A 24,976-nucleotide genomic window follows, 5' to 3' on the forward strand; every position below is an offset into this window, starting at 1 on the left:
TTTTTGGATTGGGTTGTTTGTTTTTTTGATATTGAGCTGCATGAGTTGCTTGTATGTTTTGGAGATTATTCCTTTGTCAGTTGCTTCATTTGCAAATATTTTCTCCCATTCTGAGGGTTGTCTTTTTGCCTTGTTTATGTTTTCCTTTGCTGTGCAAAAGCTTTTAAGTTTCATTAGGTCCCATTTGTTTATTTTTGTTTTTATTTCCATTTCTCTAGGAGGTGGGTCAAAAAGGATCTTGCTGTGATTTATGTCATAGAGTGTTCTGCCTGTGTTTTCCTCTAAGAGTTTGATGGTGTCTGGCCTTACATTTAGGTCTTTAATCCATTTTGAGTTTATTTTTGTGTATGGTGTTAGGGAGTGTTCTAATTTCATTCTTTTACGTGTAGCTGTTCAGTTTTCCCAGCAGCACTTATTGAAGAGGCTGTCTTTTTCTCCACTGTATATTCTTGCCTCCTTTATCAAAGACAAGGTGACCATATGTGCGTGGGTTTATCTCTGGGCTTTCTATCCTGTTCCATTGATCTATATTTTTGTTTTTGTGCCAGTACCATACTGTCTTGATTACTGTAGCTTTGTAGTATAGTCTGAAGTCAGGGAGCCTGATTCCTCGAGCTCTGTTTTTCTTTCTCAAGATTGCTTTGGCTATTCGGGGTCTTTTGTGTTTCCATACAAATTGTGAAATTTTTTTTTCTAGTTCTGTGAAAAATGCCAGTGGTAGTTTGATAGGGATTGCATTGAATCTGTAGATTGCTTTGGGTAGTAGAGTCATTTTCACAATGTTGATTCTTCCAGTCCAAGAACATGGTATATCTCTCCATCTATTTGTATCATTTTAAATTTCTTTCATCAGTGTCTTATAGTTTTCTGCATACAGGTCTTCTGTCTCCTTAGGTAGGTTTATTCCTAGATATTTTATTCTTTTGGTTGCAGTGGTAACTGGGAGTGTTTTCTTAGTTACACTTTCAGATTTTTCATCATTAGTGTATAGGAATGCAAGATACTTCTGTGCATTAATTTTGTATCCTGCTACTTTACCAAATTGATTGATTAGCTCTAGTAGTTTTCTGGTAGCATCTTTAGGATTCTCTATGTATAGTATTATGTCATCTGCAAACAGTGACAGCTTTACTTCCTCTTTTCTGATTTGGATTCCTTTTATTTCTTTTTCTTCTCTGATTGCTGTGGCTAAAACTTCCAAAACTATGTTGAATGATAGTGGTGAGAGTGGGCAACCTTGTCTTGTTCCTGATCTTAGTGGAAATGGTTTCAGTTTTTCACCATTGAAAATGATGTTGGCTGTGGGTTGGTCATATATGGCCTTTATTATGTTGAGGAAAGTTCCCTCTATGCCTACTTTCTGGAGGGTTTTTATCATAAATGGGTGTTGAATTTTGTCGAAAGCTTTCTCTGCATCTATTGAGATGATCATATGGTTTTTCTCCTTCAATTTGTTAATATGGTGTATCACGTTGATTGATTTGCGTATATTGAAGAATCCTTGCATTCCTGGGATAAACCCCACTTGATCATAGTGTATGATCCTTTTAATGTGCTGTTGGATTCTGTTTGCTAGTATTTTGTTGAGGATTTTTGCGTCTATGTTCATCAGTGATATTGGCCTGTAGTTTTCTTTCTTTGTGACATCTTTGTCTGGTTTTGGTATCAGGGTGATGGTGGCCTCATAGAATGAGTTTGGGAGTGTTCCTCCATCTGCTATATTTTGGAAGAGTTTGAGAAGGATAGGTGTTAGCTCTTCTCTAAATGTTTAATAAAATTCGCCTGTGAAGCCATCTGGTCCTGGGCTTTTGTTTGATGGAAGATTTTTAATCACATTTTCAATTTCAGTGCTTGTGATTGGTCTGTTCATATTTTCTATTCCTTCCTGGTTCAGTCTCAGAAGGTTGTGCATTTCTAAGAATTTGTCCATTTCTTCACGGTTGTCCATTTTATTGGCATAGAGTTGCTTGTAGTAATCTCTCATGATCCTCTGTATTTCTGCAGTGTCAGTTGTTACTTCTCCTTTTTCATTTCTAATTCTATTGATTTGAATCTTCTCCCTTTTTTTCTTGATGTGTCTGGCTAATGGTTTATCAATTTTGTTTATCTTCTCAAAGAACCAGCTTTTACTTTTATTGATCTTTGCCATCCTTTCCTTCATTTCTTTTTCATTTATTTCTGATCTGATCTTTATGATTTCTTTCCTTCTGCTAACTTTGGGGGTTTTTTGTTCTTCTTTCTCTAACTGTTTTAGGTGTAAGGTTAGGTTGTTTATTTGAGATGTTTCTTGTTTCTTAAGGTAGGCTTGTATAGCTATAAACTTCCCTCTTAGAACTGCTTTTGCTGCATCCCATAGGTTTTGGGTAGTTGTGTTTTCATTGTCATTTGTTTCTAGGTATTTTTTGATTTCCTTTTAGATTTCTTCAGTGATCTCTTGGTTATTAAGTAGTGTGTTGTTTAGCCTCCATGTGTTTGTATTTCTTACCCATTTTTTCCTGTAATTGATATCTAGTCTCATAGCATTGTGGTTGGAAAAGATACTTGATACGATTTCAGTTTTCTTAAGTTTACCAAGGCTTGATTTGTGACCCAAGATACGATCTGTCCTGGAGAATGTTCCATGAGCACTTGAGAAGAATGTGTATTCTGTTGTTTTTGGATGGAATGTCTCATAAATATCAATTAAGTCCATCTTGTTTAATGTATCATTTAAAGCTTCTGTTTCCTTATGTGTTTTCATTTTGGATGATCTGTCCATTGGTGAAAGTGGGGTGTTAAAGTCCCCTACTATGATTATGTTACTGTCAATTTCCCCTTTTATGGCTGTTAATATTTGCCTTATGTATTAGGTGCTCCGATGTTGGGTGCATAAATATTTACAATTGTTGTATCTTCTTCTTGGATTGATCCCTTGATCATTATGTAGTGTCCTTCTTTGTCTCTTGTAATAGTCTTTGTTTTAAAGTCTATTTTGCTTGATATGAGGATTGCTACTCCATCTTTCTTTTGATTTCCATTTGCATGGAATATCTTTTTCCATCCCCTCACTTTCAGTCTGCATGTGTCCCTGGGTCTGAAGTGGGTCTCTTGTAGACAGCATATATATGGGTCTTGTTTTTGTATCCATTCAGTGAGCTTGTGTCTTTTGGTTGGAGCATTTAATCCATTTACATTTAAGGTAGTTATCTATATGTATGTTCCTATTACCATTTTCTTAATTGTTTTGGGTTTATTATTGTAGGTCTTGTGTTTCCTGCCTAGAGAAGTTCCTTTAGCATTTGTTGTAAAGCTGGTTTGGTGGTGCTGAATTCTCTTAGCTTTTGCTTGTCTGTAAAGCTTATAATTTCTCCGTCAAATCTGAATGAGATCCTTGCTGGGTAGAGTAATCTTGGTTGTAGGTTTTTCTCTCTTTCAACACTTTAAATATGTCTTGCCACTCCCTTCTGGCTTGCAGAGTTTCTGCTGAAAGATCAGCTGTTAACCTTATGGGGATTCCCTTATGTGTTACTTGTTGTTTTTCCCTTGCTGCTTTTAATATTTGTTCTTTGTATTTAATTTTTGATAGTTTGATTAATATGTGTCTTGGCGTGTTTCTCCTTGGATTTATCCTGTATGGGACTCTGTGCTTCCTGGACTTGATTAACTATTTCCTTTCCTATATTAGGGAAGTTTTCAACTATAATCTTCTCAAATATTTTCTCAGTCTCTTTCTTTTTCTCTTCTTCTTCTGGGACCCCTAAAATTCGAATGTTGATGCGTTTAATGTTGTCCCAGAGGTCTCTGATGCTGTCCTCAATTCTTTTCATTCTTTTTTCTTTATTCTGCTCTGCAATAGCTATTTCCACTATTTTATCTTCCAGGTCACTTATCTGTTCTTCTGCCTCAGTTATTCTGCTATTGATCCCTTCGACAGTATTTTTAATTTCATTTACTGTGTTGTTCGTCTCTGTTTGTTTGCTCTTTAGTTCTTCTAGGTCCTTGTTAAATGTTTCTTGTATTTTCTCCGTTCTATTTCCAAGATTTTGGATCATCTTTACTATCATTATTCTGAATTCTTTTTCAGGTAGACTGCCTATTTCCTCTTCATTTGTTAGGTCTGGTGGGTTTTTATCTTGTTCCTTCATCTGCTGTGTGTTTCTCTGTCTTCTCATTTTGCTTAACTTACTGTGCTTGGGGTCTCCTTTTTGCAGGCTGCAGGTTCGTAGTTTCTGTTGTTTTTGGTGTCTGTCCCCAGTGGCTAAGGTTGGGTCAGTGGGTTGTGTAGGCTTCCTGGTGGAGGGGGACTAGTGCCTGTGTTCTGATGGATGAGGCTGGATCTTGTCTTTCTGGTGGGCAGGAGGTCCACATCTGGTGGTGTGTTTTGGGGTGTCTGTGGCCTTGTTATGATTTTAGGCAGCCTCTGTGCTAATGGATGGGGTTGTGTTCCTGTCTTGCTAGTTGTTTGGCATAGGGTGTCCAGCACCGTAGCTTGCTGGTCATTGAGTGGAGCTGGGTCTTGGCGTTGAGATGGAGATCTCTGGGAGATTTTCACCATTTGATATTACGTGGAGCTGGGAGGTCTCTTGTGGACCAGTGTCCTGAACTTGGCTCTCCCACCTCAGAGGCACAGCCCTGACGCCTGACTGGAGCACTAAGAACCTGTCCTTCACACGGCTCAGAATAAAAGGGGGAAAAGAAAGAAAGAAAGAAGAAGATAAAATAAAATAAAATAAAGTTACAAAAAATAAGAAAAAAAAATTTTTTAAGTAATAAAAAAAAACGGACAGACAGAACCCTAGGACAAATGGTAAAAGCAAAGCTATACAGACAAAATTACACATAGAAGCATATACATACACACTCACAAAAAGAGAAAAAGGGAAAAAAAATATATATATATATCGTTGCTCCCAAAGTCCACCTCCTCAATTTGGGATGATTCGTTGTCTATTCAGGTATTCCACAGATGCAGGGTACATCAAGTTGATTGTGGAGATTTAATCCACTGCTCCTGAGACTGCTGGGAGAAATTTCCCTTTCTCTTCATTGTTCGCACAGCTCCCGGGGTTCAGCTTTGGATTTGGACCTGCCTCTGCGTGTAGGTCGCCTGAGGGCATCTGTTCTTCGCTCAGACAGGACGGGGTTAAATGAGCAGCTGATTTGGGGGTTCTGGCTCACTCAGGCCAGGGGGAGGGAGGGGTATGGAATGCAGGGCAAGCCTGTGCTGGTGACAAAAGCCAGCGTGACATTGCACCAGCCTGAGGCGCACCGTGCGTTCTCCTGGGGAAGTTGTCCTTGGGTCCTGGGACCCTGGCAGCGGCGGGCTGCACAGGCTCCCAGGAGGAGAGGTGTGGATAGTGACCTGTGCTTGCACACAGGCTTCTTGGTGGTGGCAGCAGCAGCCTTAGCGCCTCATGCCCGTCTCTGGGGTCCGCGCTGACAGCCGCGGCTCACGCCCGTCTCTGGAGCTCCTTTAAGTGGCGCTCTTAATGCCCTCTCCTCGCACACCAGGAAACAAAGAGGCGAGAAAAAGTCTCTTGTCTCTTCGGCATCTCCAGACTTTTTCCCGGACTCCCTCCCGGCTAGCTGTGGCGGACTAGCCCCCATCAGGCTGTGTTCACACAGCCAACCCCAGTCCTCTCCCTGGGATCTGACCTCCGAAGCCTGAGCCTCAGTTCCCAGCCCCCACTCGTCCCGGTGGGTGAGCAGACAAGCCTCTCGGGCAGGTGAGTGCTGGCCGGCACTGATCCTCTGTGCGGAAATCTCTCCGCTTTGCCCTCCGCACCCTTGTTGCTGCGCTCTCCTCCGTTGTTCTGAACCTTCCCCCTGCCACCCCCAGTCTCTGCCTGCGAAGGGGCTTCCTAGTATGTGGAAACCTTTCCTCCTTCACAGCTCCCTCCCACTGGTGCAGGTCCCGTCCCTATTCTTTGTCTCTGTTTTTTCTTTTTTTCTTTTGCTCTACCCAGGTACGTGGGGAGTTTCTTGCCTTTTGGGAGGTCTGAGGTCTTCTGCCAGCGTTCAGTAGGTGTTCTGTAGGAGTTGTTCCACATGTAGATGTATTTCTGATGTATTTGTGGGGAGGAAGGTGATCTCCGCATCTTACTCTTTCGCCATCTTGAAGCTCCTCCTGTCATTTGTTTTGACCATCAAATCTGGCAAATAAGAGCCCCTTAAAGCCACCTCCTCTGTCCTTTTGATCGGCCCCCTCACTTCCAGGCACATCTTAACCTTCAGGCCTACCTTCTCCTTTCTCTCCAGCCGGGAGTCAGGATCTCCCCGAGGAGCCCTGGTCTTTTCTGGTGGAGAGTTGGGATTTAGAAGCCAAGATCCAGGCATTAGATGTGCTCATTGCTCCCGGACGTCATTTCTTTTAGGCTTTTTCAGGGGACAGGAGCTAGGAGGGGGTTTTTTGGTTTGGGTGTTTAAAAAAATTATTTAGTTCATATTGCATCTTCCAATCCAGTACCGTTTCCTCTCCTTTCTTCACATTTATTTTCTTTTCTATTGTGGTAAAAACAGTTTCCGAAAACGTTAAATTATTTAGTCATTTGCTCAATTCTATGTTTTAGAACTGTTCCAACATCAAATTAACCAAGTAATGGTCAAGATTTCCTTCAGCACTTTCTGTCATTAGAACATGTTCCATGAAGATATATGGTCAGAATACTGAGTTTAAATTTAGACTTTTTCATTGTGACTCTTATCTGTTTGATGTAAGTTAAATTTACTTGCTTCTGTTTATATCAACTTTTAGGGTTTTCCCCCTTGTATAAATATTTATAGAATGGTTATTGGGATAAATATATTTTTTTCACTCAAATATTTATTGAGCACCTACTGTATGCCATCATAGTGCTGTCCACTGGGCTCACACTATGAGTAGGAGCATAATCCCTGTCTTCAAAGGGTCTGTGACAACAAGGATGTCACAGGAGTGTTCTAGTAAAGCTTTGCCCGGGGACAAGGGACAGTAGAGGCCACTTACTAGCTCAAGAAGCAAATATTTCAAAAGGGGAAAATGACTCTTGAAGATAAACGGGATTATCAGGGAAAATGGACTTAATACCAATTTTTAAAACAAATGTACCTACTACATCTATTCTCCTTCAGAAGAACTAACCATGTGATTTAGAGTCATTTTTTTAAAGCAGTCTGGTAAAGGAAATAATGTCTCTGCCAATGTCCTAGTGAATATTTTTATTTGTTTCTTCAGCTTCTTCATATTGACAAAAGAAGAGAATATCTTTATCAACTTCAGGAGTTTTTGGTGACAGATAATAGTAGAAATTGGCGCTTTCGAGCTGAACTGGCTGAGTAAGTTCTCATACTTCATCAGACTGTGTTTCGGGGTGTGTGTGTTGCTTCGTCTTTACCTTTCCTGGATTTCTTCATCACTTTGTGTGGGTCCAAGTTTCTGCCTGGTATCCTGTTCCTTTAACACTGCCTGTAACACAGGTCTTGCTGGCAGTGAATTTTCTCAGCTTTTTTTTATAAGACCATGTCACCTTCACTTTTTTTTAATTGTGGTAAAATACACATAACCACTTTTGCTGCTGGTGCAGTGTCCCCCCGTATGGTTGTAGAACATTGCGTCCTCCCAGAAGGACACCCCATGCCCATAAGCAGCGGCCCTGCAGCCATCAGTCCACTGTCTCCGTGCGTGTTTGCTTTTCTGAGCGTTTGCTCCAGATGCGCCACATAACCCCCAGCCTCTGTGCACGGCTCCCTCACTCAGCGCAGTGTTGTCGGGGTCCATCCATGTGGCAGCTGTGTCAGAACTTCGTTACTTGTGATGAGTGAATAATACTCTGATGTGAACATACCACCTTTTAACCCATTCATCTGGGTTGTTTCTGCCTTCTGGCTGATGTGAGTGGTGCTGCTGTGAACATTGATGTACTGATACAAGTTTTTTGAGGTGGATTTGCTGGGTCATCCAGTAATTCTGTGTTTAACTTGTTGAGGAACTGCATGACTGTGTCCACAACGGCTGCAGCGTTTTACATTCCCACCAGCAGTGGATGAGGGTTCCCATTTCCCCACATCCTCCCTGGCACTTGCTGTTTTCCTTTTTTTTTTTTTCTTTCTAATTGTAGCCAGTAGTACAGTGGGTGTAAAGTAGCATCTCACTTTGGTCTTGATGTGCATTTCTTTAATGTTTAGTGATGTTTAGCACCATTTCGTGTGCTGTTGGCCATCTGTATATATTCTCTGGAGAAATGTCTATTCAAGTCCATTGCATATTTTTTAATCGGGCTGCTTGTCTTAAATTGGGTTGCTGAATTCTAAGAGTTCTTTATTAAATATTCTGGATTCTGGACCTCACCTGCATTTTCAAAAGATATCTTTGCTGGGTATGGAGTTTGGGGCTCAGTTTCTTTCAGTGCATGACAGGATAACTGCCCTGAGTTCTGTCTTGCCTGGCCTCCTCTGCAGCTGGTGTGGACGGCTGAGCCGTCCAGGCAGCAGGTGCTGGGTTGGTTGGTGGTGTCTCCGTATGACCTTCTGTGCCCTCTGCACTTCATTTCGTCCAGCCGTGGGCTGCTGCTGCCTTTTGCTGATGGTGGAAGCTGGGGCTGGGGGCCTCCTCGTCCCGTGCTCTGCGAACCCTCTGCCCCTGTATCCCTGTATCCCTTCATCCCCCCGTCCCTCCGCCCCTGTATCCCTCCGCCCCTGTATCCCTCCGCGCCTGTATCCCTCCGCGCCTGTATCCCTCCGCGCCTGTATCCCTCCTCCCCTCCGCGCCTGTATCCCTCCGCGCCTGTATCCCTCCGCGCCTGTATCCCTCCGCCCCTGTATTCCTCCGCTTCTCCACCCCTGCGTTCCGGCCTCCCTGTACTCTCCCTTTACTCCTCTGTCACTCTTCTCTCCCCAACCCCCGCGCACGTGCCTCTCCTTCCCTGTGCCCCGGTTGCCACGTGGTGGAGGGCGCCGGGTGCTGGGCGAGGGGAGGCTCTCTGCCCCTTGGTTCTGCCTCGGTCTTGGGGAGGTCTGTGTGCTCGGCTCCTCAGAGCCCCCACCCGCCCCGGGGCTCGTGTCTCTGCCCTGTGCCCGTGCTCGGTCAGGGCAGTGCTTCCCACGCCTCCCCAGCAGGACGAGACTTGGGCTTGGCTCCGAGGCTCTGCGGCCCCACGCCGGGAACGGGCTTTTCCCGTCCCCTGTCTCCGGCTGCAGCCTGGCCTTGCCCGGGCGGGGGCGCGGACAGGCTTTGCCGCTCCTCCACCGGCCGCAGGAGGCTTTTGCTCCTTGAGAGCGAGGCCTCCCCGTGTGCCCCAGGCTGGGAGGGGGGTCTGCGGGGCGCCTCCCTGGGGATCCGCGTGCCCTCGGGCGGGGCGGCTCATTGCTGTTTGTCTGTGTTGTCCGCCTCCTGCCGATGGCACACGTAACTCGCCGCAGACACACAGCCCGGGAGGTGGGAGTCTCAGCATGTCTGCGGTCCTCCTGGGAGGGTGTCGCTGCGTCCTCCACTCAGGCCGCTGGGGGACGCCCTGGTCCCCGGTTCTCGGTGACTTGGTGGGAGTAGGCGCAGGAGGGGCCTCCCCGTGTCCCCCACCCCTGGTACCAGAGCCTCCCTGAGAAGCTTCCCGGAGCCTGACTGGTACACAGCAGGCTGCCTGAGGCTGCTGGCACCTTCTCACTAGACGGCTGCTGTGTGGACGGGAGTTTCCCAGCAGGTCCTCAGCAGTCACTGCGGGACCGTGTCCCGTGGCCCCATGGAGCCAGCCGGGACGCGCTTTGCTCTGTGTCCGTCGCCGTGGATACAGTTCCGCAGTGTTTGTGTCCTGAACGTGTGTGTTGTTTAGATGTAGATCCAGACACGCAGCGTCCAGGCCAATCGCTGGTCTCTGCATGTGTTCCTCTCACAGACACGACCCTGGTGACTCATGCTTCACGCGAGCAACCTATTTTCATTTGTCGTGTTTATTGTTGAATCGTAATTGTATTTTTATTTTTATAATTCACTTTGTAGACAGCTGATTTTACTTCTAGAGTTATACAGCCCCAGAGACATTTATGACTATCTACGCCCCATTGCCCTGAATCTGTGTGCAGATAAAGTTTCTTCTGTTCGTTGGATTTCCTACAAGTTGGTACGTGTTCAAGTTCTCACAGCCTTAGCCCAGCACATGTTTGGTGAGAACACCGGGCAGAGGTGTGGCTCACCAGTGCGTGCCCCCCTAGGTTGGCGAGATGGTGCGGAAGCTGCACCGGGCCGCGCCGCCCACCTTTGGGGTGGACCTCATCCGTGAGCTGGTGGAGAGCTTCGGCCGCTGTCCCCGGTGGTCCGGGCGGCAGGCCTTCGTCTTTGTCTGCCAGGTGAGTGCGGCCGCACCGGCTGCCTGTCTCCTTGGGCCCCTTGCCCCCCCGACACCCGCGCTCTCATCCTTGAGAGCAGAGCTTCGCCATCTGGCTCACCCTTCCCCGCTCCGTCCCCCGAGCTCCCGAAAGCAGTGCTGCCCTGGCCATCGTCCTGGTCCACGGAGTTTGCGAGTCTGCGGCTGTGAACATGACTGTGATGCCAGGCCTCCGTGGGGCAGGTCACAGCTGTGCGTCTCTGTGGGGACTTAACTGTATCACTTTGTTTTGAGCTCCTGAGTGCCTGGAATATTGTTTTAAAAAGCTGTAACTGAAACCTGAGGCACTTAAGTTGTTTCTAAAAGGTTTTGCGAGCTGGTATTACAGCCTGTTCGACTGAGCCGGCAGATTGAAGCAGGTCTTTCTGTCCCCAGACGGTCATTGAAGATGAATGCCTGCCCATGGACCAGTTCGCTGTGCATCTGATGCCACACCTGCTCACCTTGGCAAACGATAGAGTTCCGAATGTCCGTGTGCTCCTCGCGAAGACGCTGCGACAAACTCTGCTAGAAAAAGGTAGGCGGGCGACCCACGAGGAGAAGGGTAGGTGGTGGGGACACGGGACAGGTGGGCGCCCGAGCGGAAGGGTTGGGGTCGTAGGAATAGTCTGGTCCGAGAATGTACTGCGACTTAGTGGTGGTTCCTGTTGAGAAAGGACACAAAGCCGACTAAGGGGCGAGGAGAGCGGTGTTGGATTTTCACTGTTCTGTTCTAGGTGAATTTTTCTTTATAATTTAAAACCTAGTAGTTTGAAAAGTTGGAAATTCAATGAGGACTGTGTGACGAATACTGCCTTTGGTTCGCCCCACGTGAACATCTGTCGCTGCCGTTGGGGCGGGAGGCGTGTTTGAGTTTCCTCCTGCGTTTCATTCATTAGGCGGAAGACGTGCCCCTTAGTGTTTGCTTTGCTGCAAATTATGAGCACCTTAAGATTCAGGTTGTTTTACTTATTGTAATCCCCCAGAAATGCCTAATAAATATCATTTGAATGCGTGAATTCATGAACAAAGCACAGAAAGAAGTTGGTAATAGACTTCAAAGAATAGGGGCAAATTAACGTTGCTTCTTTTTTCTCCTTTGGAATTTATCATGTTGAACAGACAGAGAGGACTCTGGTTTTGTGTGTGTGGTTTGTATTTGGAAATGTTTTTCCTTTTACTGAGCTAATTAATAGCTAATTAATAGCTGTAACAAGTACAAGTTTTAACATATTTACTAACATTGCTGCCATTAAATATCATGAGATTTAGTCTGTTATTAAAACAAGATAGGGGCTTCCCTGGTGGCACAGTGGTTAAGAATCCGCCTGCCAGTGCAGGGGACACGGGTTCAAGCCCTGAGCCGGGAAGATCCCACATGCTGCAGAGCAACTAAGCCCGCACGCCACAGCTACTGAGCCTGTGCTCTAGACCCCGCGAGCCACAACTACTGAGCCCACGTGCCACAATTACTGAAGCCCACGCACCTAGAGCCCGTGCTCTGCAGCAAGAGAAGCCACCGCAGTGAGAAGCCTGCGCACCGCAATGAAGAGTAGCCCCCGCTCACTGCAACTAGAGAAAGCCAACAGCAACAAAGACCAAAAGCCAACAGCAACAAAGACCAAAAGCCAACAGCAACAAAGACCCAACACAGCCAAAAAAAAAAAAAAATAAGATAAATCTAATTCTCCTACATTTGGGGATTTTTTTCATAGAACACAAGTCAATTTGGATTACTGTTTATAATCCAACAAAGCTAATTTCATTTGTGATTTGCTCTTCCCGTTTCCAGAGTATTTCCTAACCTCTGCCAGCTGTCACCAGGAGGCCGTGGAGCAGACCATTATGGCTCTTCAGATGGACCGTGACAGTGACGTCAAGTACTTCGCAAGCATCCACCCAGCCAACACCAAGATCTCTGAAGATGCCATGAGCACGGCCTCCTCCACCTACTAGACGGCGTGGACCGGGGTCTCCCCACTTCCGGGGAGCCGAGGTTTGGCTCGTGACCACACATGGCCTGGGACAGCTGTGGGGGACCTTCCTCCCTTGCAGACTTGATTGCAGGTGCAAGTTGCCTACACCGATACCAGGGATTTTCAGAGTCAAGAGATAGTACAGTAAACACTATTATCTTGACTTGAAGGGAAAATAATTTCTCAGAGGATTATAATCGTCACCGAAGCCTTAAATCCTTCTGTCTTCCTGACTGAACGAAACTTGAATTGGCCTAGCATTCTTCTTGTGGAAGGGATGGGACTCCCAGAGGCCTGCGTTGCTTTCTGCTGGTTTAATTTAATGACTGAGAGGTGGAAGTGCAGCCAGAAGGCGGCCACGAGCCGGGATGGGGAAGAGACCTCCAGTATTAACCCTCGCTGTGTCCACACGGGCAAGGCCCTGGTGGGGTCTGAGGCCAGCTGCCCAGTCCAGCCCCAAGTGTGAATAGTTTTTGACGTGTGTGAACGAGAAAGGAGATATTTTTTGGATTTCTCCTAAGGGCTTGATGCTAACACTAAGTAGAGTCTGATTTTAACTCTTAAATGCAGCATATTGCTGTGCACATTTACAGAGCCTTTGCTGAGTATCTATGTCCTGATTTTTTTTCATGCTGGTCATGACCCGAAGGAAATTTATTAGCACGTATATTGTATGTCAGGTGTTTTTGACTTGATCATGATCAGCTCTGAGGTGCAACTTTGTCTCACATACTGTACATACCTGTGCCTCCCCTGGGGAGGGCCGCAGTCTGTAATCATGCTGTTCAACTCTTGTGCACAAGTTCTCTTGTTCAAATAAAATTTATTACTAAGATCTATACAGAGAGACAGATACACTTTTGACTGTTTTCTAGATATCTGCGAATAATTGCAATTTGTGACCTGTATTAATGATTTTAGTATAAAATGGGAAAACTAGATTAAAATATGTCTTTTAACTAGTTCAGTAATTTCTTTGAAATCTACGCACACCCCCGGGCCAGTTCTGCTCTTGGCTGGCAGCAGGGCCTCCTGGGCAGCCCCCCACCGAGGGCAAGCGTGCACCTGGGGCTTACCCAGGGGTCTTCACTCCCAGGAGAGGCCTCAGAGCCCAGGTCTGCCTGTGCAAGGGGCGGTGGTGGAGCCTGCCTGCCCACGCGTGTCTGCATCAGGTGAGATGCTGCGTGAACGTGCTTTTATGAAGGGCTGTGGAGAGATGCTCGTTGCTTTTTTGAGCCCAGGTTGGAAGACCCTTGGCCTCTGAGCGGCCGCGGTGCTTCTGTGATTTTGGTTTTGTCTCCTCAGCTAGTGGGGACTCCCCAAGTTTGTAGTTAAGCCGAGTAGGGCCTTAAACCTTGGCGGGTAGATTTGGGGATACACAGGGTGCTTCCTGTATATGTCATTACAGATGAGCCTTTGGTCTCTTACTCTTGCTTTATAACCTGGATATTTGTGCACTGGGAATAATGTGTGACCAGATTCCACTGAGACAAATGAATCAGTAAACACAGGTAAGGTGGGGCACAGGTAATAAGGACGGGGCTGTGGAGTGGAAGGTGGTAGGTGGGTGGTGGCTGGGGAAGATGTCTGTCAATCAGCCTCAGAGCAGAGGTTGAAGGAGAATGAAATCTCTTTTGATGTCATTTAGCCTAATTTTTGAGGTGCACGTTCTCTGCTATTAAGCTATAATAATATACTTTGCCCCTCCCCCAAACTTTAGTTCTGTAAATTAATAAGAATTCTACACTAATAACTGCAGTCTTTTAAAACAGTGGTAATGATAATAGTCCATTTTGGGGTAAAGAACTTGAATTTAGGCCAGCTCTTCCTGTGTGGCCTCGCGCAGGCCCATGTCACCGAGCCGCGTCCTCACACCCTCGGATCCCGAAGAGCCGTGATTCCAGGTTCCCTCCACAGCAGTGGACAGGGAAGGACACCAGCATTGTTTAATGGCTGAGGCCACCCCGGTTTGAACCATCACTGACGGCACTCAAAGAAGACGAGGCTGGACCGTCAGCTCCTGATTTCAGCTCTTACTTTAGTGGCGACAGTGCAGCCCCCCCGCGTGGCCCCGGGTCCTCCGGCAGGTGTGGATGGAGTCATGGCCACTGAGCCCAGAGGATGGAAGGAAACCGGCCCCTGGAGGCAGCGGGACACTGACGACTCCACGGTTCTTCCAGATCCCCCCAGAGGCAAAAACAGCCTGCAAACCAGTTAGTAACCAAATCTTTTAATTTCACAGTAGAAAAATGAATAATGATATGTCCTCATAGGTAATTGATATTGGGTAGCTAATCTCACGAGAAATTCTGTGATGATGTGGGACTTTTGAGTGACCAGGGTGAAGAGGAAACTTTTTTTTCCCCGGAATTGGAGCTTCCTGCTCAGCCGATGTCCTTGGCCGTGGCCGGTGCTTCTCTTCCACCGCCTCCTGCAGCCCCTTCCTCGCCTGCCTCCTCTGGCCGGGCCTGGTCCCCGGTCCCTGCATCCCTGCCCAGGAGGAAGCGCCTGTGAGCTCTCGCGAGTACGTGAGTGTCCCTCCCTGAATCTGCCACCGCGAGGCCACCAGCCCTCCTCTTTGACTCTTAGTGGCTTGGGGGTCACCTTTTTGCCTATGAGCTTTGTCCTTAAGCCCTGGAGATACTTCTGATGCCAGACCCGTGCAGTTTGTCTAGAACCCTCTAGAACCCCGAATTAGCAAGGGCTGAGGCCCTCGGAGCTGTCACAGAGCCGGCCTGGCAACTCAGCCCGTGGGGGACCCTTGCACCCCTGCCCGGCGCCAGGTGGGCCTCCTCCTGGTAGCACTACGTCCCAGGGAGTGGGTGCCAGGGCCCAGAGGGCGGGCCCGGTGTGTCGGGGATGCTCCCAGGAGGCGGGAGCAGCCGGTGTTAAATTGACCCCCGACAGGAAAAGCGCTGCGCCCCGGGCCCCGGACACCCGTGCTGCTTTCCTTGTGCGGTAACGTTTTCTGTGCAGGATTCCAGGAGCTGGAAGCAGTGAGCGACAGGGAGGAAAAGGTAGAGGCTCCCAGCAGCTCAGAGCCGAGCCCATGCCTCTTGGAAGGTGACGATCCTCTGACTGAAACCAGTTACAGAAGGTGAGTCTGGGAATAGACGTGAGTAAGCAGGACCTCGAGGTTTCCCGCGTTCGCCTTTATAAACGCATCAAGAGCAGGGTGCGTGGAGAGGGACAACGGGGCCCCGCGGAGGGCTGCTCCCGGGTGACCTGCCTGGGGCACAGCCCTGGGCTCATGTGTCTCCTCCCCACCAGAAGCTGGACTCTCAAATCCTCCACCAGAAACTCCCAAACTGGGTGTTTTGTGACCCCTTGAATATGAGTGTTTTGCCCTGGTGGAGGTTTGACCTTGAGAACATCTTGACTATTTGTAAACACAAAATACCAACTGTGATTCATTTTTGTTGAAGTCCTTTTCTGCTATGAACCCCACTGACCCAAGTTAATTCCTGGACCATTTTCATAGGGAACTAATGGACTAGTTTTAGTCTCATCTAACAGAAGTTATTTTCCTTAAAAATTCTTTTCCTAGAAACTTAACAGGTGATCAGATTTTAGTCCCCAGGACGTTTTATAGCACTGTTACAGTTTGATGTCTGACAAGTCTTACGGAGGGTATATTTGGCTGATTTAAATTTGGCAAGATTTGATGCAGAGCTTTTAGTCTGTACCCTAATCAGCTGTGTTTAGTGTTCATGAGCTGATGGTGGTTATTAATTGGATGCGAACATCTACTGGGTAGTGTCGTTAGATGTTCCATGAGGAAGCTGTGAGCAGCTCCTGGAGGCCTCTGAGCTGGGTGGCCTGCAGCCCCGTGGATGTCGCCACGCTGACTCAGAGAGGTGTCCCAGCCAAGAGCAGGCGGGCCTCCACTTTCAAAGATGCTGCAGCAAGGGACGTTGTAGGGACTGTTCCCCAGGAAGACACCCAGGGGAGGGAGAGCAGGATGAGGCGGGGGACCTCTCACAGGGACACTGGGACCGTCTCACTGCAGGCGGGGCCGGGCCCGGAGGACGTTCCCAGGGCCTCAGGCAGAACAAGAACAGGAACAGTGGAGTGTGTATGTGTTTGTGTGCACCTGTCTTGGATGGTCCTCTATTCTGAGATTTTTCTGGGGTTTTGGTGTGTTTTGGTTTTTAAGTATCTCTAGTAAAGTGCTGGTGATTTAGGACAGGGCCGCTGCAATGTTGCTGTACGTTCAGTCACCCTGGATCCCGTTAAAATGCACGTAATGACCCAGCAGGTCCGGGGTGGGGCCTGAGGCCTGTGCTCCTAACAGGAGCAGGGGGACATTGTTGATGACAAGGCCCTGGAAGACCCTGTGGGTGTGGGATCTTACCTTTTCCAGATTAACACTCTTTCCATAAATTTGATACACTAATTCCAACAGCACAGAATCAAAAAGGTTGTTGTCTGGCATTCAGTATTTGCACTCTATTTTCTCAGTTGCAAGTCAGTGCTTTGATGCGTTTGGAGTCCGTGCCCACACGGAGACAGGAGGTCACGACCACGGCAGCTGTGTGGCAGCACGGTGCTGAGTGGCAGGCGAGCCCAGGGCCCAGGGCTCCGAGGGCTGCTCTCCTGCGGGGGCCCCGCGGCCGAGAGGCCCAGCAGGATCAGATGGCGGCCCCCCCGCTCCGTTTGGCTCGACATCGCATAGAGCTGCTTCCCTTGGTGCCCAAGTTCAGCCCACAGGTACCAGCAGCAGCCTGTGTGCATTTGCTTAGCGAGTGTCTCCACGATTTGACAGTCAAGGCCAAGAGCCAAACCTGGTCAGGTCTAATCCATCTTCCCCCAGGTCCACCCCACGTCGCCTACGTGTACTGTCTGTGGGCAGTGCACTTTGTCCTACGTTTACTACATTGGGTCACCTCCCATCTCTCTCAAGGAACAATAGCTCTGACCTGTACAGCACTTGGGGCCACTTTGACCTTTTGTACTACGTGTCATCAGCCCAGTTGTTAGTTGAGATGCTAAGGTAGGGTGGCCAGACTGAAAATAAACATACAGAAAAGGAGAGAAAAGCCAGGAAAAGAGTATGTTATTGAGGTTACTGCTTTAGGCAAAAGGGCTCAGGAAACAAAAAACAAAAACAGGACACCCAATTAATTACTAGACAACCTTATACTCAAATATTAGTCACTGTTGATCTGAAATTCAGCTGTAACAGGGTGTCTACTTTTACATGGTAACTTCCCAGTAAGGCCAACCTAAGTCAGCAGACGGAAGCCCGGGAGCAACACCTCTCCTCAGGAGACTCTGTCTTCAGGACGGTGGCCCTGAGGTAGCGTGTGCCGTGGGCAGCCCCACCTGATGGCAAAGCTAACGCTTCATCCAGAGAACTCACCATTCCTTCTGTACTACTGCGCCCAGTTTGAAGGCCAACATCAGATGGCATTGAGACAACCTTATTAGCAGTAAATGATATATTTTTTTATCCCCATGTGAGAAACGCAAGAATTTGGGGTGGGACCTCCTTCAGAAGGCTACAGACACCCCTCCCCCCAACCCCAAGAGCAGCTCTTCCTTTCTCCAGTTGTAACTGGGATGTGCAGCAGCTTCTTGCCTTTAGATGGACCTGGGACCCTCGGTTCAGATGAGCATCATGCCTGTTTCTCCCCCTGCCCCCCAAATTCATCTGTTTTGACCCCATCGGAAGTTTGGGCCCAGGGGTCCTGCAGGCACCGCTGCATTCCCTCTCAGTCTCGGGGCTGTGCGGTGATGGTGCAGGCAGCCACCCCCAGGGTGGCTCTGGCCCCAAATGGAGCCCCATGTTACCACACCTAGACTACTTAATTAATTACCGTCTCAGCTCTCCTAGAAATGGAATCTTAAACCAGTCAGTTGGAAATCGCCTGCTCTGCACTAGTTGGGTCATCTGACTGATAGACCCCTGACATCTCCTAAAGGCAAATACAGGCACACCTCATTTTATTGTGCTTTGCAGAGACTGCTTTTTTTTTTTTTAATAAACAAATTGAAGGTTTGTGGCAACCTTGAGTCAAGCAAGTCTATCGGTGGTGCCATTTTCCAAACAGCAATTATTTTTTAATTAAGGTATGTATATTGTTGTACACAAAACGCTATCACACACTTAATGGACTACAGTATAATGGAAACATAACTTTTATAAGCACTAGGAAACCAAAAAATGTGTGTTACTTGTTTTATTGCGATATTCGCTTTATTGCGATGGTCTGGAACTGAACCCACAATGCCTGAGTTCTGTAACTTTGCAATAACTAACCCACTTTTTTGCCTAAGATAACTTCCTTGTTCCTGCTCCCTTTTGCCTTTCTTTGTATAGCTTCTTGGAACTCCTTTTATCTACCAGATTGGATGCTGCCTGATTCAATTTTTGCTCAAATAAACTGTTACATTTTTTAATATGCTTCAGTTTATCTTTTAACAGTTCTCGTGTCAGAAGTGGGATCTGAAGGAGAACCCTGATGGCCCCAGGAGCAAGGAGCAACCAGGCGTAGGCACCCGCTGGGCCCTTGGGGCTTGCTGCCTTCTCAGGGCACCTCTGGAGGTCATGAGGCCCTTCTCAAATCCTAGTTCTACAGCTTTTGCGTCATGAGCTTTCAGACTTTCTTTGAACATTTCTTTTTCTGGACTGGGTTTGGAAATTGGCTGGAGTCAGACTAGGTGGAATTTAGAAACTGGACTGAGTCTGGGTTCAACTGGATCTGACTTGTAAACCAGACTGTGTCTGCAGTTGAACTGGGTCTGACTTCAGCTGTGCTGGGTCCATGAGGCCTCGGGTGAATAAAAGTTTAAGACTGAACAAGCAGGTTAGCCTTACCAAAGATAACCTTGAATTACAGTGGCTACAGAGGAGAACTTTTAATCTAGGTAAGTTTATCCATTTCTGAGGTGTCCTAGAGAAAAAGGGGCCTCAGCCAGGCACTCACTGTAAAGGGTGAGGGAAATTTTCTCCTCCTCTGCAGTGTCTGGTGACCGGGAAGACACCCCCTGGGACACCCAGCTCACCCCAGTGCCTGCAGATGGGATCCTGGGAAAACTGGAGAAGCCGGTGAAGGGTGAGAATTCTACCAAAGTCAGCTCTGCCAGGTCTCCACTGCTGTGCCTGGTTGAGAGGAAGGTAAAAATGTCATGTTGTCACTCACTTTCCAAATTCAGACTAGCAGGCAAAAAATACTTGTTAGAATTAAGTATTGATGGTGACACGTGACTGTGCTTTCAGGTACCCAGTGGTTGCTGATCCTTTCTCTCCCAGGGACAGCTATTGCCGCCTTGTTGTGTCCTGAGAACTTGGCTTAGTTACCGTCAGGTTGGAGGCCCCCAAAATATGGCCAGGCAGAAGTATGGGCTGCACCCCGTTTGCGGCCAGGGTCCTACAGACTGTCGCCAGCTCTCAGGGGATTGTCTAAAGCTTGCTTGCTTTATGGGTGGCTCTGCATCTTGGGTATCTTTTGCACCCTCATTGGGGATGCCACTTGCATTCATGGGGTTGTTCACTACTGCCGATAATATTCAGAGTTTGTCCTGGCTGAAACCTGACAAGATATTTGAAAGGATTTTTTTTTTTTTTTTTTGAAAAGTAGCTCTGTGGTCAGAAGTTGGCCAAATTGGAAGCTGATATTCAGAGCCTGACAGGAACTTCTTTTAGGCCTTCTGTCCAAAGCTGGAATGAAACTATATACCCAGAGGGAAAGAAAAACATTCTGAAGCCTTTGGAATGTTTTAGTAAGTCCTTCTGCAAAGACACACAGCTCTAAATCTAGAACTTAGGAATCTTTTGATTTCCATCTTAGTTGACCTTCTCCCTGATATGAAGAAGCAAATGTAGTTGGCTAGGTGGGCAGCCCCTTGGTACCATTCAGGTTCCCACCCAATTCCTTGAAGACTTAAAAACAACTGTACTTGTCTTACGAACCAAGTCTTTACAAGAACAGTAATGCGGCTCTAGATACAATCCAAAGCTCATCTGTGCTTTTTATCAATCCTCGAACCTCCCCTGTTCATCTCAAAAGGCTTGTAGGTGTCCTAAAAGATCTGGATTTAGGGAGCAAAAGTCCTTCTTGGTGGAACATTCTTCCTCTGTACCTTTTTTGGTGTAAGTACTCTCCCCGGCCTTCTCTATGCAATTCTCATCAGGGAAAAAGGAGAGAGGCTACTGAAAACGGGGGCTATGAAAAACCTTTAAAACTGTCACCAGATATTAGTGAAAAGTTGAAGCCATCTGAGCCAGTAAACTTATTCCATCTGCCAGAAACGCAATTTGGATGCAACTGTTCTTTTATAAACTAGTGAGTTTTGCATTATTATACCTGTCTTGTGGCTAAAATTTTATTTAATTGAAATATAGCTGATTTACAATTTTATGTTAAATACTGCTGTACAGCCAAGTGATTCAGTTACACGTATATATGTGTTCTTTTTTTAAATATTCTTTTCCATTATGGTTTATCACAGGATATTCAATATAGTTCCCTGTGCTGTACAGTAGGACCTGGTTCTTTATCCATCCTACCTCCCACTCCATCCCTCTCCCAACCCCCTACCCCTTGGCAACAACTAGTCTGTTCTCTATGTCTGTGATTCTGTTTCATAGATAGGTTCATTTGTGTCATATTTTAGATTCCACATGTAAGTGATATCACAAGATATTTGTCTTTCTCTTTCTGACTTACTTCGCTTAGTATAATCTCTAGTTGCATCCATGTTGCCGCAAATGGCATTGTGTCATTCCTTTTTATGCCTGAGTAATATTCCATTTGTGTGTGTGTGTGTGTATACACACATGTATATACATATACATACCACATCTTCTTTATCCATTCATCTGTCAGTGGACACTTAGGTTGTTTCCATGTTTTGGCTATTGTGAACAGTGCTGCTGTGAACATAGAGGTGCATGTATCTTTCTGAATTACAGTTTTGTCCAAATATATGCCAGGAGTGGGATTGCTGGATCATATGGCAAATGGCAGTTCTATTTTTAGTTTTCTGAGGAACCTGCATACTGTTTTCCATAGTGGCTGCACCAATTTACATTCCCACCAACAGTGCAGGAGGGTTCCCTTTTCTCCACACCTTCTCCAGCATTTGTTATTTGTAGACGTTTTTTTTAATGATGGCTATTTTACTGGTGTAAGGTGGTACCTCATTGTAGTTTTGATTTGCATTTCTCTGATAATTAGCAAAGTTGAATATCTTTTCATGTTCCTATTGGCCATCTTTATCTCTTTGGAGAAATGTCTATTTAGGTCTTTTGCCCATTTTTGGATAGGGTTGTTTTTTGTTGTTGCTGAATTATATGAGCTGTTTGTATATTTAGGAAATTAAGCCTTTGTTGGTTGCATCATTTGCAAATATTTTCTCCCATTCTGTAGGTTGTCTTTTCATTTTGTTTATGGTTTCCTTTGCTGTGCAAAAGCTTGTGAGTTTGATTAGATCCCATTTGTTAATTTTTGTTTTTATTTCTATTCCCTTGGGAGACTGACCTAAGAAAACATTGGTACAATTTAAGTCGGAGAATGTTTGCCTATATTCTCTTCCAGGAGTTTTATGGTGTCATGTCTTTTATGTCTTTAATCAAGGCTAAAATTTAAAAACAAACACTACAAGACATCTGCCTGTGTCTGTCTGTATGTTTATGTCTGTGTGTATATGTGTCAGTTTTTTCTACCTCCAAATGGTATTACCAAAGTTAATTTGTAAAGAGTTCTATTTAATTGGCTTAAAGACAAACAAGTGTTATATAAATCATGTATAGTCCCAGAAATATGGAAACTAACCCAGATGTTTTTCAGGTTCACCTGATGTAGGATAATCTTCAGTAAATAAAGGCTAGTTTTAAGTTTGTTGATTTAATTAAAACAGGCATGTCTTTAGAGTTATCAGCATAAACTATAATATTAATACTTTTACTCTACCTAGGTTTATAAAAAATCAAATAAGCTTATGTTATCTCTGTTACAGAATTTGTCAGCAAGAAAGATAACTTAAGATGATTAGCTGTTTAATGTCTCATGAAATTTTCATGACTAAATATTAATGTTAAGAACAAGTGAATTAAATAGATGTAACATAAAAATTTATAAACTTTTCAATAATTACACTTTATGGTATATCCACTTAAAAATAGTTTCCAAAATCTTTTTTGTAACTTGAAACCTTAAAGTTAACTTATCTCAGTATAAATGATGGATAGTCATTGAATATCTAGGTCATTTCCAAATAAGATAAAATACTGAAACATTAATTACTGAACAAATGTTGATCTACTTTTGGCTTCCTTTTTATAGAGGAACTAAAGATATTTGGGTCTATTAGCAAACAAATTTTGTGCCACGTTGGGAAATTTAATGAGGATATGTGCTTCTAGAAATTAGAAAATGTATTTATAAACTTGCCAATCAACAGAATGATAATGTAACAGTCCACAACTACTTACTTCTTAGTGTTCACTAGGAATTAAGGATTCTAAGGGTTAAGAAATCTAATCACTATAAGTCATTAAAACTACTCAAATAATATGGGTGAAAAGAAACTGTATGAAAAGTAGTAAGGCAAGTAAAATGATTGCTTCAGAATGAGAAAGGTAAAAATCCTAGGACAAAGCCTGAATGGAGAGCAGAAAGCTGTAGAATGTTCATGGAAAAGGCATCTTGGGAAAGGAATTTTAGATGTCATCAAGCTGGCTATGTGTTTTTTTTTCTTAATGTCTTTTTGTTTTCTGGGGGCTTTTTTTGATTTTTTTTTATTCAAACAAAAAGCCACAAAAATTATAATCATCCTCATCAGTTCACTCAGTCCCATGTAATTTTTTTTATCTTAATCTTTTGTTAGCACTTTTATGAATTCATCAGTTTTCCATTAGAGTTCTGAAAATGCGTATTCATTCAGTTCAGCAGTATAGTCAGTTACCAGAAACCTGTATTTTTCAGAGTCTTTTCGATGAATTCCTTGAAGATGAAACCCTTTTATAGAAACATTTTTGCAAAAGCATCCGAGTACACCCAGAACTGTCTGTAAATGACAAAAGACTTAAAAAATGGCCATGGTTAAAGATTTGATGAAAGTTCATAATAATGCAATTGACAAGAACATTTAGTTATTTCTGAGATATACATTTTAAAGTAATAACTAGAGTTATGACTTACAACATTATACCAGAACATAAAAGATTTTTAGAAACTTCATGTAATGTCTGAAACATTTATATTAACATATTTCCATACAAATAACCCAAAGAAAGTTTAGCATTAGTTGTTTTGTTTGTTTGTTTATACTGCAAGTCCTTATTAGTCATCAATTTTATACACATCAGTGTATACACGTCAATCCCAATCGCCCAATTCAGCACACCACCATCCCCACCCCCCTGCGGCTTTCCCCCCTTGGTGTCCATACATTTGTTCTCTACATCTGTGTCTCAACTTCTGCCCTGCAAACCGGCTCATCTGTACCATTTTTCTAGGTTCCACATACATGCGTAAATATACGATATTTGTTTCTCTCTTTCTGACTTACTTCACTCTGTATGACAGTCTTTAGATCCATCCATGTCTCAACAAATGACTCAATTTCGTACCTTTTTATGGATGAGTAATATTCCATTGTATATACGTACCACAACTTCTTTATCCATTTGTCTGTCAATGGGCATTTAGGTTGCTTCCATAACCTTGTTATTGTAAATAGTGCTGCAGTGAACATTGGGATGCATGTGTCTTTTTGAATTATGTTTTTTTCTGGGTATATGCCCAGTAGTGGGATTGCTGCATCATATGGTAATTCTATTTTTAGTTTTTTAAGGAACCTCCATACTGTTCTCCATAGTGGCTGTATCAATTTACATTCCCACCAACAGTGCAAGAGGGTTCCCTTTTCTCCACACCCTCTCCAGCACTTGTTGTTTGTAGATTTTCTGATGATGCCCATTCTAACTAGTGTGAGGTGATACCTCATTGTAGTTTTAATTTGCATTTCTCTAATAATTAGTGATGTTGAGCAGCTTTTCATGTGCCTCTTGGCCATCTGTATGTCTTCTTTGGAGAAATGTCTGTTTAGGTCTTCTGCCCATTTTTGGATTGGGTTGTTTGTTTCTTTAATATTGAGCTGCATGAGCTGTCTATATATTTTGGAGATTAATCCTTTGTCCGTTGATTCATTTGCAAATATTTTCTCCCATTCTGAGGGTTATCTTTTCGTCTTGTTTATGGTTTCCTTTGCTGTGCAAAAGGTTTTAAGTTTCATTAGGTCCCATTTGTTTATTTTTGTTTTTATTTCCATTACTCTAGGAGGTGGGTCAAAAAGGATCTTGCTGTGATTTATGTCAAAGAGTGTTCTTCCTGTTTTCCTCTAAGAGTTTTATAGTGTCTGGTCTTACATTTAGGTCTCTAATCCATTTTGAGTTTCTGTGTATGGTGTTAGGGAGTGTTCTAATTTCATTCTTTTACAGGTAGCTGTCCAGTTTTCCCAGCACCACTTATTGAAGAGACTGTCATTTCTCCATTTTGTATCTTTTGCCTCCTTTGTCATAGATTAGTTGACCATAGGTGCGTGGGTTTATCTCTGGGCTTTCTATCTTGTTCCATTGATCTATGTTTCTGTTTCTGTGCCAGTACCATATTGTCTTGATTACTGTAGCTTTGTAGTATAGTCTGATGTCAGGGAGTCTGATTCCTCCAGCTCTGTTTC

General features: G+C 45.0%; 1 protein-coding gene across 1 annotated transcript in view; it reads left to right on the forward strand.

Annotated features, from left to right (window-relative positions):
* The window catches only part of PPP4R1 (protein phosphatase 4 regulatory subunit 1), a 61,661-nt gene extending 48,410 nt beyond the window's left edge, over positions 1–13,251 (forward strand). Inside the window, exons 16-20 of the mRNA XM_079717142.1 lie at positions 7,193–7,293; positions 9,950–10,070; positions 10,162–10,296; positions 10,710–10,851; positions 12,106–13,251. Of these exons, the coding sequence (XP_079573268.1) occupies positions 7,193–7,293; positions 9,950–10,070; positions 10,162–10,296; positions 10,710–10,851; positions 12,106–12,269 (663 nt within the window). The 3' untranslated portion in view covers positions 12,270–13,251. The remainder of the gene's footprint in view (positions 1–7,192; positions 7,294–9,949; positions 10,071–10,161; positions 10,297–10,709; positions 10,852–12,105) is intronic.
* The last annotated feature ends 11,725 nt before the right edge of the window (positions 13,252–24,976 follow it).

Source organism: Hyperoodon ampullatus (genome assembly GCF_949752795.1).
Source record: "Hyperoodon ampullatus genome assembly, chromosome: 13".
Classification (NCBI taxonomy): Eukaryota; Metazoa; Chordata; class Mammalia; order Artiodactyla; family Ziphiidae; genus Hyperoodon; species Hyperoodon ampullatus.